A 16429-nucleotide genomic window follows, 5' to 3' on the forward strand; every position below is an offset into this window, starting at 1 on the left:
CCCAAAATCCTATTATCTCCCTTTGACTTTCCGAGGCTGCTTCCAGGCTCCAAGACCAGGAGGCAGGCAAGGTTGAGATGAGGAGTTCTAAGTTTACGGGACGGTGAAGACGGGTGCATGGTTGTTCTGGGTCAAACGAGTTTGTTTCTCTTCACACTGGAGACAGAAACATCTTAGAATGGGACGATCAGATGCAAATCTACCGCCTCGACATGAGCCTTGCCGATCAATGGCCCGCCACCATCGCTGTGCACGTACATCTTTGTTGCGCCCTCCTTGATCCTCCCACGCAGGAGTCTTGCGAGCTCTGCCAGAATGTGCTCTCGGTTGCCCTTGGTGCTCTCGTAAATTTGGATATTTCATTTTGGCCGGCATGTTAATTTGTTGATACCCTCTCCCGGAAATGCTCATCAAATGTCAGATAACCTCGTGCATGCAAGGATAGCGGCCGTGGCAGACCAAGCTCGGGCTGACCACCCAATAGGACTTTGGTATCCGCAAGCTTGGACCTCAGATGTTCCTGACTACTGAAAGATAGCTCGTAACATGGTGTGCGACTTGATGGCTTGGGAGGCAAACTTCCGAGCCCTGACTGTACTTGTACTAGAGATACGAGGGAAAAAAAGGTCGTTCAGGTCGTACTACTCATATCTGGCAAACGAACTCCCGGTAGCTGTTGGGTTGTCTCGATCTGGATCAGCCACTGCAGATGAGAGAACCTGTAGAGCAAGGGTTGAGGAAGCCCGTATCCGTGTGGTGTTTTGCAGCGCTAACAGTGGATTTCACGGCATCTCACGAACTGGTGACAAGGTACCGAGTCCTCGACGCCTCGTACCTACAAGGTAAGGGGTGGTTGGTTGATGGTGACCCAGCTCAGGTGGAGCGTGGAGCATGTGCAGGGGTCAAGTCCAAAGGGTTTGTTTGGGATTCGTATGTCCCAAGTATGTACGAGAAGTATGAGGGTGCTCGAGTCCAAGTTTCAGATGAGCCTTGAAGTTGGCTAGAGCACGGTCTCAAACACGAGCGTTTCGCCTTTGCCTTTTGGTTTTGGTTATTCTTCTCCAGACCCCAGGATCCAGCTACCTGGTACGCTTTCTTCTCTCTTTTTGTGTGTGTGCATCCTGGGATTCCCTTGTTCACTCGTACTGCAGGCCTGACAGGTGTGGCAAGTCAAATAACCCTCCCTGCCACGTTCTTCCTCGAGCAGCTATCAAACAATAAAGTTTTTCTTCACCTCGCCATCTCGCCACAGCCATGGGAACTCTCTTGTCCGGTTTTACATGTGCGCAGAAGGAGGGAGATGGTCGATCGAGGAACTATGCAAACATCCTTGTCTGCAACGGGAACTTCCCGACGATACTGAGGACGATATTTGCGCAGATAGACACTTGTGGTGCTTGACTCGAAAGAGATCCTCGCTCGACTCGTAATAATACCTGATAGCAAGGTGTGTGTGGGCGTTCAATAGTAGGTAGTACCTCGTACCTCGTAGTATACCTACAGTAGTTAGTTGCGGACCTTGGCCATTGGCTTTTGGCCCTTGGGAGCCCCTGCAAAGTCCGCCTGGGGGAGAATCTGTCCACCCCTGCACGCTTTCCTCCACCCCCCCTTTTTTTCCCAGATCGCCAAGATGATAGACAGAAACACGTTTTTGTTGGCCAGTGACAATGACAAAAGTGGCTTGCGAAGAGACGGCGAGACGGCCCAGGTCTTGGAGTCTGGACCCATCAAAAAAACAAAAGTAAAATCGACTTTTGGTAGTATTGATTGTGATGGATGGTGATGGACGTTGTTGAATGTGTACGAGGTAGTATGTACATCCTCCTTACGAATACATACGTCACGGACTGGGGATGATCTTCTAAGTCCTAAAGAGGAGCTACTTGTGCTGTTGCTAGCTAGTGGTATGTGATATGTCTCCGTATGGATAGGATCTACCGTACTCCGTAGGTAGGTACTGGGAGATAGGTAGATCGGACAAATGTGGTCCTGGTAGTTTTGCAGACAGGCACAGAGGCAATGTCAATCTCGCAGATCTCTACGAGGAACTCGCGGGCTGCTCGAAAAACCCCTTCGCCATCCGGCGCCAGCGCCATCGCCATCGCCATCGTCAGCCCCCCACTGGTTTGGGTCTCTTCGTGTTAGGGACACGGGGACTTTTCGACAAAGTGGAAAAGCTTTGGCACGGCCGACGGCTCGCTAAGGGGCGGCGAAGGGCGCGAGGGCGCGACGCATGCTTTCCGTACCATCATGGGCCATTCCATCCCACCCAGCGACAATCAACCTTATTGTAGCAGCAGCGGAAGCAGCATAAAGCCACCAATCACACCCCAAGGCCATGGGAGCGGCAGAAGAGAGAAAAAAGGGTCCAGCACCTGCCTAGTAACCTTGTAGGGTTGGTGGTGTGTCTTTCTGCACAGTTTGGCACGGGCTTCACTTTCTGACGGACACATGCGCTAAGGGGATAAGGGTGTGGTGGGTGTATAGTAAAGGGGCTGCTCATTACGACGTCCATACATACACACCTTTAGCAAACTGACATGGACGGATTCATTCTTTGCTCACATGTCAAGGTGCCACGCTAAGCTTGCCAATACCGAATCCATCAACAATTGACCGACAGCTTTTCTTCGACTCTCCAATGGGTCTGTTCATCATATGTACCCACCGACTTGCCTCCAGGTTACACAAAACACGGCTGGACGCCCTGTCGATTACATTAAGACAAGCGATCGTCCATGACTACGGAGTCCATTTCTTGACAATGACTCCGAAAGACGATAAACTCATTTGTTTATCTGTCGATGGCCTTCCACTCCGATGTAGATGCCTGCTTGTCAACGCCTCAATATCCACCTAACAACAGCAGGTGATGCCTTTGACCTCATTCAAACTTGTTCCGCAGGTTGTCGTATTTGCTCTCGGGGTATTCCAAGCAGTTCTTAACCTCTTCCAGTCGACTTGGCCCACCACTCTGCACCAGAAACGTCTCGATCAGGCTGCCCTGCCCAGCCGCCTTGTCGGCTGAACTTTCCCACCACATGCCACCTCCTAGGCCATAGTCCCGGACAAAGTTTGCTTTCTGAGCCACCACGTCAGGTGTATCATAGCTGATCATGGTATTCGAAGAAGGGCAGTAACTCCAGCTGGCTCCAATTTCGCGATCGTGGTGCTCGGTGCTATCTGGCTTCGGGAGTGCTTTGTAATCCCAGACACCCTGCTCCCAGCTTCCTTCTCCCACCCCATTGTACGAATGTCCGGGTCCAGAGGTCGACATGAAGGTTCGGCCATACAGGGGCATTCCCAAGACAATCTTGGACGGATGTACTCCGTGCCTAGTGTAATGTTCAATGGCAGCCACCGTGCTAAATGGCGTACACTGAGGGTGGGACTGGGAAGGGAATAGATTTGCTTGGTGTCCCGCTCGCTGATCCCACGAGCCGGCATAGTCATATGCCATCAGGTTCCAAAAGTCGAGCAGGCGGTCCATCTCGGCAATCTTCAACTTCTCAAAGTTGGAGGGACCAGCAGGGCAGGCGACAGTCAGGTAAAACCTGGTATGGTGACGCTTGGAAGCTGCTGCGTCGAGGGCCTGGCGGGTCTCCTGAAGCAGCTTGACGTAGTCCTCCGCCTCACTTTCATTCTTGGGGTATTCCCAGTCGATGTCGATGCCGTCGAATCCAAGGTCTTCCAGCAATTTGACGGCCGTCTCCGCAAACTTTCTTCTGCCGGCTGATGTGCTGGCTGGCTGTGCAAAGTTTGAGGAATAGGTCCAGCCGCCAATACTCAATAGCACTTTGAGGTTGCGGTTTCTCTTCTTCAAGAGGAACAGCTGCTTCACGCACCCGTACACGTTCGTCCCCGAGTCGTTCCAGCTGTCGCCATCGTAGTGCTTGTCAGTGTCAGACCATGGATCTGTCAAATAAACCTCTCCACTGTCAGGTTTGACGTTGGCAAAGGAATAGAGGACGTGAGTAAGATTCTCGGCAGGGAGGTCTTGAGGGTGATGGTTGCGTGCATAAGGTGCCCAGTTCACGTAGTAGACGACTGAGCGAATGCCGTGTCCGCCACCCATTGTGTGGTAAGGCTGGTCTAGGTCAAGTTGCGGGATGAACTGAGTCAAGGATAGATACGGAGACAGGAGGACGAGGCAAAGGCAAGAAAGAAACAGGAGCATGCCCTTGTTGAGAAGCAGGCTTTATATGAGCAAGTCACAATCTCACCCAGAAGTGTGCACCAGGGTCACTTGGTGACATGGAAGCTGGATATTCAGCTGCTGTTTCAAATTCGTCTGCCTGAGAAGCTGACGCGGATAGGATCATGGCACAGTGGACGATGGTGACTTGGGGCGGAGAGCGTTGACGTGGCGCCAACATGTGGCTGCGAGTGGCTACTAGTGGCTAGTGTGTGTGGCTGGTGATGAGGCGGTGCTTTGGTGGCTGTCGGTCTCCAATGACTCCGGCAAATCATTGAGGCGGCGACCTTCCTCGGCATCAATGCTCAACCTCAATCTTAAGCGTATATCACCTTACGTATATCCGCGTGAGACTTCTATTGCCTCTCTCTTCAACCTCCCCTTCCCTGCTCTCCTCCACAAAGATGCCCCTCGAGGTCTTGTTTTTTGGCGCTGGCGCCATTGGGGCATTCTATGCATCCCGAGTGGCTCGAATCGCCAACACCAATGTCTCGGTCGTCTGTCGTTCAAACTACTCTGCTGTCAAGGCCAATGGCTTCAAGATAACGTCTCCTCAGTATGGAGACTATACATGGACGCCGACCCGGACATTTAACTCTCCTGATTCAGCCCGTAGAAGCGGCGTCAACTGGGACTTTGTCGTGGTCAGCACCAAGGCATTGCCCAACGTGTCGGACGACTCGAAACTATTGGAAGGCCTGGTCAGTGCCAACACGGCGATTGTATTGATCCAGAACGGTCTGGGTGTAGAGCAGCCCTACGTGGAACGTTTTCCTCAGTCCACTATCCTCAGTGCCGTGACGATTGCTTCTTGCGCACAGCCTTCCAACGGCCACATCAAACACAACCGCTGGACACGGATAAACGTGGGCCCGTACTTTTCGGAGTCGAAACCCTCAGCCGCGGTCACGGCGAACGCGACGGCTCAGAACCAAACTTTTGTCGACCTGCTACTTAAGGGAGGCATCAAGGATGCTATTGCCGACACGCACGAAAAACTCCAGCTGGTCCGGTGGCACAAAATCGCCATCAACGCATCCATGAATCCCTCGGCGGTGCTGTCGGGCGGCTCGACCAATGAAGCCATGTCCAATGACCCCGAGCTATCGAGGCATCTGCAGGGGGTGATGGACGAGGTGCTCACGACCGCGCCCAAGGTCGTCGGCAAGCCGTTCCCCGCGGGGTTCGCCACCGCCGAACAGATCCTTCGGTCGACGCGCAGGAACACGAGCGGGAGCAAACCGAGCATGCTGCTCGACTGGGAAGCGGGCAAGCTCATGGAGCTGGAGGTCATCCTGGGAAACCCGATCCGGCTCGCGCGGGAGAAAGGGTACGAGATGCCGCGGATGCAGAGTTTATATGCCCTGTTGAAGATGGCGGAGAAGAACCGAGAGATACAGAAACAGAATGCCAAAGGAGGCAGTAAGCTGTGATTGCCCGTCCTGGAGTTGCCCTGAACATGCTCTGGGATATATTGGCATTTGATCCATGCTAGGTATCTATGTCTGAGGTGTGATTCTGATACATATCTAAAGTTTGTCATCGAGTCGATGCGTACAGCCCGAACATGTTGACTAGACCGCGGATTACAAGTACGTAGGACACAACATTCACCTGGGGAAGGTGGCCGTGTATGTACACACTAACGATTGTTTTATGTTCGAGCCATTAATGTACAGCGACCTGTTCGAGGCAGGCCGGCCATATGCTCCATAACGGGTTATATCTTGACTACATGTGCACTTCTACCCCCAACACTCCTCCTTGAGTACCTCCATTTTAGATACCCTCCGACAGAAGCCGACGGCCTCGTATTTCACCAATATACATATGTACATCCTCAGAGACCTCAATCTCCTTATCCTGTCCCCGTCCTCATCACCATCCCATCCCCCAAAACGCGGCCCTCGCTTACAATTTACCAGGTCCCGCCTCGACCCTCTCCCCCATCGGCCCCTTCTTGAACCTCTCCCGCACGCCCTCGCCGCCCAAGTCCTCGGGGACCCACGCGCAGCGCACGTCGCAGAACTGCTCCTTATGGGGCACCCAGTTGGTGGTGACGCCGTCCAGCACGCCCGCGGGCAGGGAGACGATGTCGTCGTTGAGCGGCGTCAGGGAGTAGACCTTGGAGCCGCAGATTTTGCAGAAGGCGCGCGAGAGCGGGAGGCCCGACTGCGTCGCGTGGTCGGCGTACGTGGTGATGTGCTCGGAGCCGGTGTGCAGGGTGTATTGCTACCAGCGGGTAAGCGAGCAAGGGGTGATTAGAAAATGTATGCGACATATATATGCGCGCGTGTGTGGAGGGGTGGGTTTGGAGGTGGATCCACGGGATATAGGGCAGCCTTGACATTCATGGGCGGCTGGGGGAAAAGGTGGACGGTGGGAGGCGTAAGGAGACTCACCTTCTTCGGAAAGATACTTGCACAGTGTAATGTGCTTCCACCCTGTCGTCTATTTCGCACCGAGGGTCAGCTTTGTTCACCTACTTCTCTCACGTATTCCGGAATGAGGACGTCAATTTCTCCTTCTCCCTGGATGGTTGATCAATATTCGACTTCTTTCCCACATCTTCGTTGCGTCTTTCCCTATCTCATACTCTCATACTGACCAACCACCACAACCGTCCCCTATCCTGGACCCACAGGAACCAACGTGCCAGATTCCCGGGACTGCCTCACGAAGAAAGAAGAACGAAGTCCAAGACCAAGCGAGATGAACCCACGCACCTGCAATTCTCGCAGTGACACACGACATTGTAGATCGGCTCGCCCACGACCGTGAACGTCACGGCTCCGCAGAGGCAGCGACCATGGTCGACTTTCTCGGCAGTAGGCGATTTATCCGATGACATTGCGTCCGCTCTGCTACTCGTAGTGTCGCGGTGCAGTGAGGAGGAAGGTCGTGCGGGAACGAAAGAGAGGGGAGGGGAGGGACGATTCCTGTCCGAAGGAGGCTTCGGGTTTGGGAAGATATTACTATTGACAAGCAAAGAGACAGGATTGGTATAAAAAGCAGTGATTCACAAAATAGAGTATACTTGTATACATACGAGTACGCCTCTAGATTCTGCACGATGTCGACTTGTCAAATGCTTGAGCTCGCACGGCTCGACCCCAAGGACCAAAGTAAATGGTGCTGGAGACCGTGTCGCTACAATTCGCCTATACCCCGTAGCAAAGAGGAGGTGTTTTCCAAAACACCGTTTTTGGACTCCCGCGGCAATAGATGATCATATCGGCGTACCTGATTAGGAAACTAGTCAGGAAATCCTGACACTCAGGATGCCATTGTGACCAGCTCAACCGATTGGTGGATTGATAAATTCCAGCCTTGCGCCAGCTCGATTCATACGAGAATACAAGCCTCAGTGCTAAAAGGCACCGAGACTTACTGACGCCAGACTCTTAGAGATGAGGTGGAATCAGCTGCAGCCTGGCCCGCTTGGAGACTGTATCACGAGAGATCACCCTCGAGAATGACCACTTTCGAGATGCGTCCAGCTTCTTGCATCTATGATCTGGAAACTTCCGATCTCGTGCAGCAGAGTTGGGCAATGCAGTTTTTCAGATGTCGAGACGTAGCAATCTTGTCGCTCAATGAATCGAGTTCCTACGACTCAAGATCATTTTCATTTTCGCCCGGATTTTTCCTGTCCTGAGGGTTGCTTGCTCAGTCAAGACGCTTATTTTGATGACACCTTCTTGACGTCTGGCGGACTTTGTGTCGTCTCTGTCGTTGTAAACCAAGAGCTGGCCACCAAAGTCGCACCCACAATCCATGCAGGCAACCAAATACACAAAACACCCACAGGGACCCCCCAACTGCCCCAGATGTTCCAACCCAGGGCGAGCCGCTGTACCCACTCGACAAGAACATCATCTCGTCCCAGCACAAAGACACCATATGCGCTCAATCCGATTGCCAGTCCCATAGGACTCATGACAACAAGTATCAAATACTGGAAAAGTGACGGTCCTGCCCTGGAGCGAGTTCTGTCCACAAAGGCCAGTGGGATGCAAACAATACCCAGAAACATGCTGAGGCTGAAGTTCAGGGTTGCGAGGACCGTCAAAGACAATCCAAGCAATAAAAGGCTTAGTGATTTGGTAAGAACGTACTGCTCGTTGGTAGGCGCGGAAAAGGCAGGTAAGGTGGTGTTGTTGGGCATTTCAGCAAGCGCTGATGCTAGAACGATAGGGAGCACAACCAGAGCAACCGTCATGAGAAAAAATGTTGAGGGTATGGCTTTGAGGCTCAGCGAAGTAAGGAGGTATAGTGGGAGAAGAGACGCCAGGTGTATCGCTGTGAGGAGGGCGATTGGTAGGACGAGTTGTCGGTCGACTGGTTTGAATTCGATTTTGGGCTGGGACCCCTTCGCCGCTGATACTCGTGGTTCCGAAACACCGGTCTTCTCTGTTGTCCCATTTTCCAACTTGCCGGCCACCGGCTCTGCTTCTTTCTCAGCAACTTGATAGCCACTCAATACCCAAAGGTAGATTGCCATAATCGTATAAGCGGCCGCCATTATCATCGCACCTGGCAAATACGTTCCGATGCTCACGAATCGATTTGACTGCATCAGCAAGTAGAAGAAGAAGCTCTGGTGCAGTTTCTCAAGTAGATTGTTGAGACTCCGGCAGATGCTTTCGATGGTCCTCCCAAACGCCATCTCGTCCTGCCAGCCCTCATTCGTCGCTGTCAAGGTGATAGCATCAATATGATACGTCATAAAAGTAGAATGGGGACCAGTTGCATGGCCGAGGGCCTGTGTTGACATTCCGCGGACGAGAGTTTGGAGGCGGACAGGGTACGAGTTGTACTGCTCATGATTGCTGTAGGCGTGTTGAAATTGTATAGAGGTTCCAATTCCCATCTGCCCCGATGCGATAGATACGGCGGTATTGAAAAGATCGAGGTTGGGTAGAGCGCCGTTAATGCCGTCGTATGCAATATGAAGGGTCTCGAAGCGATGTTCGAAAGGATAGTCGATACAGACAGCAGCCTGAAGTGCGCCAGACTTTAGCGACAGGTCTTCCACGTTGCATGGATCATGGGTAGAATGATACGCATCGATCCAGGCTTGAGGCCCTGCGGTACTGTCCGGTGTGACCAGGAATATGATGTCCTTGGACCACAGTGACCATCGTTTGAAATACCGCGACAGAGAAATCAACAGCGGCACACCATTCACGTTGGGGACACCATCGATGTTTCGGAGCGGTGCAACAAGCACAATTGCTTCGGTTCCATCACCGCGCGGCGCGTGCAGAACGGCATAGACATTCTCTCCGTTGTAAGACTGGCCAGACGACGTATAAGAATACCGTTGCTTTGCAGTCTTCAGGCCCGCGTTTCGGAAGAGCTCTCCTATCTTTTCACTGGTACGAGCCTCCCAAGCTCTCTGCTCTGATTTGTCCAAGGTCTCGTTGCCAGCAGCCTTCACACCACCCTCCAGAACCGTAGCCAACTCGTGTCGATATGCGCGGAAAACATTTTGTTCGCTACCGCCGAAGTAAGTGTGGACCTGGCCAGGAAGGAGGGCATTTTCTGAGATGTATGTCTGTCGAGAGTACTCCTGTAAAGGCAAGGGCAGGATCCATGCAATGCCGACGATCATGCACAGCAGGGACAAATACGGTGGGATTCGCAGCAGTCGGGGGTCGTCCTTGCGGAGACTTGAGGCGAGGTTTCCTGTCAAGCCACTCCTTTAGCAAATCAGTCGTATTAGAAGCTTTTTGAATAGTCAATGATGCACTTACGTATTAGGCCCATCTCGACCTTGCTCAGCTCATTGATGGCTTCACGGCAAGGCCTTTGTACTCACAATGTCGAGGGGCGATGTGAATGTGTTCAAGGAGATCTGGACAGTTCCTACGACGCCGAAGATTAGCCGCCAATTATGCGCGTCTCGCGCCTCCGCTGACGCAGGCTGTACAGGGAAGTGGTCTTTAAAAGTCTCATGTATTTGTCTTCATTAAACCATTTACAAATCTGGCTACTAGTACACCGGGCAACCTGTCCACAGACATGACGCTCCGTTTATCCAATTTGAGCTCGATCCAACTGTCCAAGGTACCGTGCTTCTCTAACACAAATTTCCCAAAGTCGAAATCGTCAGAAGGGCTGGTAGAGGGTTATGGCCCCAGCCTCTGCCCTTCGCTGCTGGTACCCATCCAACCGAGTCCGATAGGGCTCATATGGCCATCTGGTCCGCTGGTTGAACTTGTGGGGAGAACGCCATATCGACCATAAGTCTTCTGGTCCACAGACACATAGTGCGGTAATCGTCCAAGTAGATTGAGTTTGCCTTCGATCCAGCGAAGGACTTTCTCCGGGGGTGCGAGGAAACGAATATAGCCCAAGCCCCCTATTTAGATGGTAATTAGTCTCAGGTGGCTCAATGTAGCAAACAGGGATTCGAGTGAAGAGCATGGCCACGTACACAGATATCCCGTTATACATCCACTGAGATGTCCAAGGAAGGAAGCGCTGGGAATCAGGATAGATGTCACGACCAGTATCACTAGTGGTGATATCCAAGTTGGTATCTTTTGGTCTCCGATCCTGTTCAGTTGTCAGTAGCTTGTAGGGATGCTCGGTGCCTTCCTCGGCGTAGAGGGGGAATCAGACGAAGACCTACTCAAGATATGGATTTGCCCGATATGTTTTGATGGCCTCGGCCGCAAGAAGAAGGAACACCCATATACTACGTGTTCGTGTCAGCCTGTCTTCTGTGTCGGGCAGCATAGCTGTCCATACCTTGATCCGAGAACTGGCGTATTGTCTCTGAGGATAACGCCGTCCATTATCAAATATAAAACCGCAGGTATCTGGCCCAGCGCTGTGATAAGAATAAGCAGCCACTCCCCCATGGAATCCGAGCCATCCGAGCCGCATGTTCTTTCAAAGAAAGCATATGATACTTACGACCCATGAATAACGCAATGCTGTTCAGCGTGCCAAATTCAGCTTCAAACCTCTCGAGCAGAGGCATCAGGCAGATGGTATTAATCAACATGTGCCAGAACCCCGTGTGTATCAAGACAAAGGTGTTCAGCCTGTACATGCTCCCCAGATTGATTTCTTTGGGTTCCAGTGAACCCCATTTTATCACGCTCCAGACGGTTTGCAGTTCGAGTATCCAGAACGCCACAATAGCGACTAGGATGAGGCGGGTAAAGAGAGGGAGACGTAGAACGTAGGATCGTATACGTGACGGCTGGATTAATCGGGTGGGTAGAGGGAGGCTGTTGGTCGTTATTCGAGGCACCACTCGAGGTACTGCCATTCTGGCGCGAGGCACAGGGAGATGTTGGTGTGGGCAGCGGCTCCAGCGGGCACTTCAATGCCTGTCTGAGGTTAGACTCGATGAAGGGAATGGCAGCTCGTCGAGAACATACGAACCTCAGGGTTTCAAGGCGTGGAAGTGTAGTTCAAGTGGCTGTACGCCATAATCCGGGGAACACAATTGACTGTAAGACTAGAAATGTAGTGTCTCGTGCCTGAAGAATCATTGACGAATCCGTGCTGGAGGCTAGAGCCTAATATTGCACGCTGCGGAGAAATTGCCTGTCGATCCCACTGAAATTAGTTGCCATGGCTCCCATTGCTTCCACTCTCCCTAGCCTTTTCTTTCCTTTAAGCCTCATCTTAAAATGTTCCTGCGTGCAATGGCTCTTGTCCATCACTTCGAGAGAACAGATGTTGGGGATGAAAGAACGAGAGAGTTTGTCTGTGTCCTGCGGCCAACCGCGTCGCCGTCATACACGCGATGAGCGCCGTGTTATACACAACGATTGAAAAGAGCCAGCCAGTTATTGCTTGTCGAGGTATACGGGTCATGCCCAAGATGCGGCAGATCAATCTACGCGTGGTACATGCAGTGAATCTGGTTTCTAGCCGATGGTTCACTTCATCGACACGGCGCCACTGCGTGTCCGCCTCAGACGCAGCTTCTCCTGTGACCACACTGGAAGGGTGTCTTTCTGGCTTGCATGGAAATGAACACTTGAAATGATAATGCCCATTATGTCGAATGACGATGCTCATACCATGTCACAATCCCGACCCTGTCTCCGTCTCTCGCACCACACAAGCATCGACCGTGCAGACTCTGGAAAGGTGCTTTGGACCTGATCCCTCGACAATTTCCAGGCGTGATTGAGTGACCTTATTCTCCTGTGCAGCATGACCTGGTCTACCTTCGGCTTTATTTGAAGCCTTGCGCATGGCGAACTCGATCCATATTGCCATTTTCCCGACTCGGTCATCTATCTTATGGATTTCCTCGCTGATGCTAGACCACAGACAGCCTGTGTCGACATGCCACAGCTCGGAGCATCGACTCACAATTAGCAGTGAGATCCCCCATTGAATTGTGAACAAGCACAAAGGTATCTGTTTTTCTTCAACATTTCCTCGTCTGAGATTTCTCAAAGGCGATACTCCTCCACGAAGCCAGTTTCCACTAGGTCAAGGCAGCCTCTGGACTGGATCATGCATTTTGAAAAAGCGGCTGCAAGGAAAATGTCACGAGAGAGGAGAGATAGAACTCTAGCTATGAATCGTCTTCTCTGATTATTAGCTTGCCCGGATCCGGGTCGAAGCAGTCAGGCAGTGTTTTCCACTGCAACTATAAACAAAAAACCAGCTAGCTAGTTATATCCCTAGCTGCGGTTACTCTATGGATTCGGGGGGGTATCACTGGATGCGCGGACGCCTGTGGCAGTGCTGATGGACGCAGAACGTGACCGGCGCGTGCGGCGTCTGTAACAGGGGGTATCGTGCGTTTTTGAAAGCAGATGACAATAACGATAAACCTCCTCCATCGGGGTTTTTCTTCCTTCCGCGTCCTCATTAGGTCTCTCCAAAACTCGGGACGTGTCGTAAAATCATCATTATAGCAGGGTATCGTCTTCCGCAAAACTATGCTTGGTGCGAAGAGCCGTCCAGCAAGGTAAAGATCGTAAGAAGCTGTATAAACGTAAAAGCATCGGTAGGTCTGGGGTGGTGCTTGATTCGAGGTCCTGAGAACTCCTTCAAGTCATGCGAGTTGTTGGTTGATTGGGAATGAGGGCTTTTGACTATTACTTGCAGGGCTTCGATTGACACAGTCAAACCAGAAAACCACTGCACAGAACACGGTTAAGTCTTCAAAATCTGGGAGCCGAGCCCTTGTTTTCTCTCCTCATGGCCCAGCCCTTGAGGCAAAGCACGATGATCTCATATGCCATGACGAACGCCGTGAACCCACACGTAACAGTGAGAACAAACATGGCCATGAGACCTGTCGTCTCCATATAGTGGATGATGTCGCGGGCACTGGCCATGAAGATGATCCCGCCACTGATCAAGCAGAAGGATGCGACCAGTTCGGTTGGCGGCCGGGTGGGATAGACCGACTTTGGTGGAGAGAGGAACATGATCAGGTACGTGCAAATCCGAGCGACACCGAAGCCGACCAGGAGTGTGCCCCATTGTGAGTGTACCTTGGTAGACACCATGGAGTCCTGGTGATGCGAGGACATCATGATCCCCAGGAGGATAATGACCAAGCCGGGCATAGGGTTGAGAGAAGTAGTGTACTGTTTCGGGGTATCGCGCAGTTCCAGTGCTTCGCTGGGATGAACCTCTGTTCGGGCGGGCATGTTTTCGACGACGGTGTTGAGACAACGTCGCACGATGCTGGACTCGACAAGCATACCGCACTAGGAAACTGCGTTAGCCGAGGGATTCCAAGGGAAACAAGAGACTAAAGCAGCTCACCAATCCACCTCCAAAGAACATTATGGCGATCGAGACATGTTCAAAGTCCTGTGCCGTCCACTCGCCACCCCAAGCAGCAAGATGCTCCAGGAAGACATTGGTCGCACCATACAACCAAATGACAAAGGATTCTGTGAATTCAGCCGAAGGGATTTTCGACTTCCATTGGCCGACTTCGCTGCGGGTCGGCTTAAGATTCCAAGCCCAGCCCAGATCGGCAAAGCAACCCATCCATCGTCCAAGGGTGAGCAATCCGTACCAGAAGAAAATTCCTCCCTTGATAAAATGCGCGAGACCCGTGAAAACATTGTTTGCTCTCTGTTCAGACAAGGTCAGTCTCTGCGTGGGCTCCTGAATTGCTGACTGCGCCCCACAGTGGGAGGGGCGCAGTTAGGGAAATACTCACGAAAAGACCACAGTATGTGATGAAGCCGGTTATCAAAGTGATGAAACCAAGGACCAGAATCAATCTGTCGACCACATTGTACACAATCTCGACCACTCGCAAAATCTGAGATGAGACCAGATTCGGGATCCGAGCGGACAGGTACTTATCGATGAAGCTGATGCGCAACCAGCGAGACTTCTCGCTAGGCTGCTGCGGCAACTGCAGGTCATCGTCGTCTTCCGATTCTGGGAGAGGTTCGGGTTTCTCGAAATCATCGAACGTATCTCGTCGGCCCACAACCGTGGGAGACCCGTCCCGGCTGTGCAGTGTCGAGGAAGTATCAGTGCCTTGGCCGCTGTCGCCAGACCAGCGGTAGGAACTGTAAGGTGGCCGCCTGTTATGCTGGGCTATATTCTCAACAGAAACCGGGAGAAACGCCGCCCTCTCGCCGGCTGGAGCTGAGGATTGCTTGCCTCTCCGCGAATAGGCGAACAACAGGCTCGCAATGACCTGTGCGGTCATGATCCAGGTAGCGATCCAGCCAATTCTGTGGTGGGCATTGTGCACATACAAATCCGGAGTGTTGACGTTGTACACAATCCCAAACAGCAGCCCAAAGCCGTTGACGATCAGGAAGAGAAATTGGACTGGAAGAGCGAGTTTCGATCGAGCAATGCTGAAAATGGCGCCTACTCCGGTCAGGAACATTTTGTCTCGCCACATTACGTCCTGGCCAACTTACCAATTGGAAGAATGAAAAACCATGCTAACACCATCAGGACAATATGCGCTGTGATCATATTCTGGTGCTGGCCCAGGCCGGCGTAGCTGGGCATGCTATATGGATCGTTCTCGTCCCCGCCATTCTGGGGAGTTTCCGGCTTCTTCATATCCATATCATGGTTCTCCTCATCGTGACCATGAGCCAGTACAACTGAGGCGAGTTGGAGCAGCGCTGCTGCAATGGCCCATCTCGACAGACCCATCCGGCTCACACTTGTTTGGAAGGTCTCCAATGCTCCTTCTGTTACACCGACGCCCACCTGACTTGGCAGCTTGTTTCGTTCAGGAAGTGAGGGTGGGGTTAGGAATCAATAGCAGGCAGTAGGACCGAATGCGACCCGGGAGGGGAGGAGGGTGTGACAGTGAGGGGGACGACAGCGAGGTTGGTTGGGACGAGGCAACGCGGCGCGAGGGATCAAACACCAAGGCGAGGGTGGTGTTAGTGCACAAGAGGGCAAGAGTTCAGTAGAGAAAGAGAGAGAGAGCAAATACAAGGACCTCCCACATGCGGCGGTCACAGGTGACTATAAAAGAGTTTTGAGGGCGGTCTTGGAGGCCACCGCGCGAGTCATCGGATGAGGGCGAGCACGCACACAGGCATCGCGCCAGGACGGGGACGAATAGGTCAGCAGAGCAAAAGCTTTTGCAGCCATGGAGATGGAGCATGCCATCGACTGTTGGCATCAGTTAGACGCATCTTGGGGGACTGGTGGCCGGATTTCTCGGATGCGCGAAAGAGTGGTGCTGGTGGTGCGTATTGTAGCTTGCAGCCCACTTTGGCTCTTCTTATCGCCGCTCGGAGGGACATCGAACGAGGCGTCAAGAAGTGACAAGGCCCGCAGGTGCAGTAGCTCCAGAGAGCCCTGGGCACCCTTGACCTCAGCGGCGCACCCATTGGCGGCCTCCCGGAACGGCCAACAGGAGCCCACAAGAGCCCAACGAGGGCGACCGAAGAGCTACTAGGGCCAAGCCCGGGCCCTGGAACATGGGAGAAGAGCGTATTCTTACTATTATCATATATTATTTACTTTTTTCACAGGGGGAAGGTTCTCTAGCTGGATCGGACCACCTCGCGTACTCGCCAGCTACAGTAGATGTCTACTCGTACTCGTAATACTGTGGACAAGAAGGTAGCAGCCAAGCAAGAGAGGCACGTCAGACCCCAGGCAACCTCGCTCGCAAAGATATACCTAGTATTCGCTTACCCAGCGAGCGCTTATGGGGTAAACGTCATGTACCTGGACTGGTACGAGGTATTGCTGAGCGGAGAACAGGTAGAGCTGTTGGTCCAAGCTCTA

The 16429-nt window shown here is 52.5% G+C and overlaps 5 protein-coding genes across 5 annotated transcripts; 1 reads left to right on the forward strand and 4 right to left on the reverse strand.

Annotated features, from left to right (window-relative positions):
- Positions 1 to 2884: 2884 nt before the first annotated feature.
- On the reverse strand, positions 2885 to 4075 carry AYO21_05498 (hypothetical protein; the record flags this gene model as incomplete). Its single annotated transcript, XM_022655467.1, has 1 exon — positions 2885 to 4075. One exon carries the CDS (start codon positions 4073 to 4075, stop codon positions 2885 to 2887), a length of 1191 nt encoding a protein of 396 aa, XP_022512167.1.
- Positions 4076 to 4599: 524 nt separating this feature from the next.
- Positions 4600 to 5628, forward strand: AYO21_05499 (hypothetical protein; the record flags this gene model as incomplete). The annotated part of the gene is made up of 1 exon (XM_022655468.1): positions 4600 to 5628. The coding sequence occupies one exon, from the start codon at positions 4600 to 4602 to the stop codon at positions 5626 to 5628; it is 1029 nt and encodes a 342-aa protein (XP_022512168.1).
- Positions 5629 to 6106: 478 nt separating this feature from the next.
- On the reverse strand, positions 6107 to 7046 carry AYO21_05500 (hypothetical protein; the record flags this gene model as incomplete). The annotated part of the gene is made up of 2 exons (XM_022655469.1): positions 6107 to 6427; positions 6945 to 7046. The coding sequence occupies 2 exons, from the start codon at positions 7044 to 7046 to the stop codon at positions 6107 to 6109; spliced, it is 423 nt and encodes a 140-aa protein (XP_022512169.1).
- An 831-nt stretch (positions 7047 to 7877) lies between these two features.
- AYO21_05501 (hypothetical protein) lies at positions 7878 to 11483 on the reverse strand (the record flags this gene model as incomplete). The annotated part of the gene is made up of 8 exons (XM_022655470.1): positions 7878 to 9900; positions 10000 to 10124; positions 10183 to 10280; positions 10365 to 10562; positions 10638 to 10759; positions 10836 to 10901; positions 10955 to 11036; positions 11123 to 11483. The coding sequence occupies 8 exons, from the start codon at positions 11481 to 11483 to the stop codon at positions 7878 to 7880; spliced, it is 3075 nt and encodes a 1024-aa protein (XP_022512170.1).
- A 1864-nt stretch (positions 11484 to 13347) lies between these two features.
- Positions 13348 to 15334, reverse strand: AYO21_05502 (hypothetical protein; the record flags this gene model as incomplete). The annotated part of the gene is made up of 4 exons (XM_022655471.1): positions 13348 to 13902; positions 13961 to 14278; positions 14367 to 15037; positions 15091 to 15334. 4 exons carry the CDS (start codon positions 15332 to 15334, stop codon positions 13348 to 13350), a joined length of 1788 nt encoding a protein of 595 aa, XP_022512171.1.
- Positions 15335 to 16429: the final 1095 nt, after the last annotated feature.

The sequence above is a fragment of the Fonsecaea monophora genome (genome assembly GCF_001642475.1).
Source record: "Fonsecaea monophora strain CBS 269.37 chromosome Unknown Scaff35, whole genome shotgun sequence".
Taxonomy (NCBI): domain Eukaryota; kingdom Fungi; phylum Ascomycota; class Eurotiomycetes; order Chaetothyriales; family Herpotrichiellaceae; genus Fonsecaea; species Fonsecaea monophora.